The following is a 4513-nucleotide window of genomic DNA, read 5'->3' on the forward strand; positions in this document are numbered from 1 at the left end:
ACTTGGAACGTAGTCCTCATTTTTAGGGCAAATGTCTCTTCACTCCGATTGACCAAATTTTTCAAATCATTTTTTCACTCAATCAGTTGATCGGATTCATCAAGGTATGGTATAGTGCCTACCTCAGAGGATTGCATTCTCATGCTAGGCCTACCCTTGGCACTAAAAGGGTCCCCCAATAGGACATGCATCCGAATTACTTAAATTATTACTAACTCCTGTCTTTTTCTTTTCCTTTTTCTTTTTTGACAACAGTCAATCAAGAAGGGCATCTAATAGGGGTTTTCCTACGTTCTCAGGTAGTAATTACAAATATTGCTACATGAAGAAGCCCCATTATTACCCGATCACATAGCCGAGCTTCAAGAGATAGTGTAAACATGAGTACCCGTCCCGAATCATCTGATAGGCCTGCAACAACATCAGCGACTAACTTGGCAAATCTAGGAGCTCAACTGAGCGAAGTTCTAAACCAATTTAATGAACTAAGCATTGAAATGATGGCCCAACGGCGCGTGATCGACCAATTGGTCACTGGGGGTGCTAGCGGTGAGCAACAACACGAACCCTTACCCCCCGGCCAATCTGAACCAATACTCTTACCTTATACTCAAGCCTCTGTTACTTCACAAGTCATAAACCCACCGGAGGAAGCCTTTACTTATCCCACTCACGGCCCACAACCTACTTATGTACCTCACATCCAAATTAACCCTTCTCATGCCCAAATCCCCTAGAATTATCCGCCAATCACTATGACCATGCCATTTGAACCTCAAGGACCACATTATTACTCCACCGCTGAGCCATTCACCTTAGATACCACCGCCCAAGGGAAGGCTGAAGCTGGGGAATCATCCGCACCGGTTGATAAGAATTTGGTAAAAAGATTGGATCGGTTTGAGGAGTTCATAAGGAAAAACCAAGGTCTGAGCAAACAAGGAGGTCTAGACTACAACGATCTGTGCCTATTTCCGGATATGCAATTGCCAATGAGTTTCAAAGCGCCAAAATTTAGCAAGTACGATGGAACTGGCAATCCCAAAACACACCTTCGGATGTTCGTAAACAAACTTGGAAAGCCGATAGATGATGAGAATTTACCTGTACGTTTATTTCCCGAGAGCCTAGAAGGCGACGCGTTGGATTGGTATTCCAATTTGAAGCCTGAGGATATGAGATCTTGGATGGATTTGTCAACTGCTTTTATGAGGCAGTACGAATACAATTGCGAGCTTGCTCCAACGAGGGCCACACTTGAGGGGACTAAAAGAAAACCATCTGAGGACCACAAGATGTACGCGAAGAGATGGAGGAAATTGGCCGCCAAGGTGGAGCCTCCTATGACTGAAAACGAGATTGTTCGCACGTTCATCAAAGCTCATGACCCGCCTTACTTTGAGGAAATTTTTCGAATGACCGGGTGTTCTTTTGCCGAAATTGTCAATAAATTGGAAGAATTTGATGAGTTTGTGAAGGCCGGAAAAATTGTTAATGTGTCAACATTGAAGATGCAACTAGAGGCTCTGCAAGGCTAGAATGACAGTGGGAAAGGAAGAGGAAACTGCTTTTGTTGGGGATCAGGGCCCCTCGGCCAGACCTAGATTTTCAAACCGCCTTGCTTATTCATCACCCTATCCATACTACCCAAACTCCCGTCCTATCCACCATACTACCATTAACCATTCTCGACCTCGACCAAATTATCCAAATGTACTCACACCACCCTTTCAAAATCCTCAACCAAATCTCCAAACTAGATCTCGCCCTCCTTTTAACCCAAGACCTATTCCACCCCCTAGCCCAAATTACTACTACCAACAAACCAGTGACACCCAAAATTCAACGTCACACCGAACCTTCACCAATCTAGGTCGGCCTGTTGACCAATTATATGAGCAATTGAAAGCTGTCGGGAAAATTGGTGTTATACCTCCTAAGATCTATTCTAAGCGCTTTCCTTCTGACTATGACCCTCAAGCAGTCTGCGCTTATCATTCTGGAGCTCCCGGGCATTCCACCAATGATTGTCGAGCATTGAAACATGAAATCCAGGATATGATCGAATTCGGAGAAATAGTACTAAGGAAAAAGGGTGAACAGGGACAGAGCATAAGTACAAATCCCTTTTCCGAACACAAGGACGCCTTTGAGGCATGTGACGGCCCCACCTCCCCCTAAGGCGAACCAAAGGGTTTGGCGAGTCGCCTGCCCGGCTCTCGCCGGGACTCAGTCGTTCCTTAATCAAATCCAGAATAAATCACAAGAATAAATAGGGCAGCAATCCAAACTTAAAGCGGAACTTATATATATTGCTATCTCAAAAGGAAGTACAGCCATCAAATGTACAAAGGTTCTCACTTCACCATACAACCAGCCCGTGCCAAGCACTAGGGCGAGAACCATTACAAAAGAAACAAAATACCTAGACTAGGCTAGTCTATGCTCTCATCCTGCTCGCCGTCCCCTGTTAAGGAAAACAAAACTAAAGGGGTGAGCTAAAAGCTCAGTGAGGTTCCGAACAGATAATCAACAATCAATTCAATACATTAAACATGGAGTATTAATAATTCAAGAAACATTTACAATGGAAAGCGATAGTAACATTCATTAAAAGGATACGGGCTCACATAGAGCTATTCGTTTGTTCGGTCGTTCCCCCTGACATTTCCCCTTATTCCTCCAATCGTTTGAAAATACATTTTTTGTAAGTAGAATCCCTCGTTCATCCTTTTGTTCGTTCATCCCCTTTTCCGGACGTTGACCGGACTCCACCCATCCGACCATTGGCCGGACTCCACCCATCCGGACGTAGCCGGACTACAAGGTAATACTCGAGTATACCAAATTCACCCAGGGTCACCATATCGCCCGACCGAGTCCGCTTCTGGCTCGAGTCGATCGGTAACGAAGGGCAGGGTCCAATTCAGCCAAAAGGCTTACATCATGCGCAACTAATGTTTCCATCATTAAATCATTGAAAATTTCACGTTTCATTAAGGTCGAGCGCGATAAAGTACACGCTCGCCTAGAAAACTCGTTTTAGAAATCCTTGAAAGCACTTAACACATTATCAAACAACAACAACAAGTCATGAAGTCCGGGAGAATATAACAAACAAGGAACACTCACCTAGATATGCAAAATAACGTGCAAAATATCCTTCCGGATATTACCCTTAGTCACCAATGAAACCTAAGGTTGAACAAGAGAACATATTACAGTTTATCGAGCAAAACATTTAAGGGAAACAAAGAAACCCGACTAATTAGGAGTAAAACGTGTAAAAATGACTTTCAAGTAAGAAGAGGGTTGTTTGAACCCCAGGATGAAAAATCATGTTTTAAAATGGAAAACCGGTCATGGTATTGGCCAAACAAAAGTATACAAGTTCAAATAGAAACCTAGCCCTCGAGCGAAAATTTGGGCAGCACGCCCTTTGTGTTTACCTAATTTTCCAGCCATTTTGGCTTCATTATTTTTCCTCAACCACAACCCAACATCACTCATAAGCAATTCAAGTCAAGAGCCATTCCATAGGCTCACAATATCATAAGAATAAGAATTACCACAATCACAAGTGCAGAAATTCAACTTAGCACAAGACAGATTTGACGTACGAATGCGGAAATAACATATCCGAAGTTACGCTTATCGGATTGAGACAAAACCTATGCTGTTTCGAAGCTAAGACACAGAGTTACAACATTCATGAAGGTCACTTAGTCCAGTTCCTAATGTAACTTAGTCAAATTCTCAAATTACTAAACCAGAAACCAATTCGTCGGCTGTTTAAATGCAGAACACTGTAATGGACATATCTCAGAGTACACAAGTCCGAATCAGGTGTTCTTAGAGGTATTTGAAAGCTAATTCAGAATACTACAACTTTCATGTTTTGGCAAAAAGCTAAATCAGAATGGATCCTAGTCGAAAAACGTGATAAACTGGACTTAACTGATCACACGGACTGCTTGGGAAATACTTAAAACAGTAAGGGTATTTTGGACTTTTCACGTCTTACGTTGCTCCGATTGAGTTGAAATTTTGTAGAAACCTATAAAATACCATTCTATACAACTTTCCTTCTTTGACCTAAGGCCAATTCGGCCTCTAACATAGGGATTCAAATTCGGACAGAATAGGATGAAAATTTCCAGAAATCTGAAATCTTTTGGTTTCAATGATAGTTTTCTTAATTTCTTGCTACACTTGCTACCAAAACCCCCTATATAACCTTATATACAACATATACTAACTATACAACAAGTTTAGGCAGAAATTAATCAAACTCTAACTTACATATTTCATCCAAAAATCACCACAACAACTTGCATCACTTGTAATCAAACCCAAAACATGGACTATTTAACATCTTAAACAAGAATAAAAGGATCAAAGCCATAGATCAGATTTTATACCTCAAAAAGAAGGCTTGCAAGAGTGATCCTCCACTATTTCTTGAAGTTTTTGGTTCCCTTAGCTTCCCAAGCTTCCAAACTTACAATCAATT

General features: G+C 41.8%; 1 protein-coding gene across 1 annotated transcript; it reads left to right on the plus strand.

Moving 5' to 3' along the window:
- Window positions 1-761: 761 nt before the first annotated feature.
- On the plus strand, window positions 762-2041 carry LOC140035668 (uncharacterized). Its single transcript, XM_072076984.1, has 2 exons — window positions 762-1361; window positions 1985-2041. The coding sequence occupies exons 1-2, from the start codon at window positions 762-764 to the stop codon at window positions 2039-2041; spliced, it is 657 nt and encodes a 218-aa protein (XP_071933085.1).
- The last annotated feature ends 2472 nt before the right edge of the window (window positions 2042-4513 follow it).

Source organism: Coffea arabica, chromosome 2c (assembly GCF_036785885.1).
Source record: "Coffea arabica cultivar ET-39 chromosome 2c, Coffea Arabica ET-39 HiFi, whole genome shotgun sequence".
Classification (NCBI taxonomy): domain Eukaryota; kingdom Viridiplantae; phylum Streptophyta; class Magnoliopsida; order Gentianales; family Rubiaceae; genus Coffea; species Coffea arabica.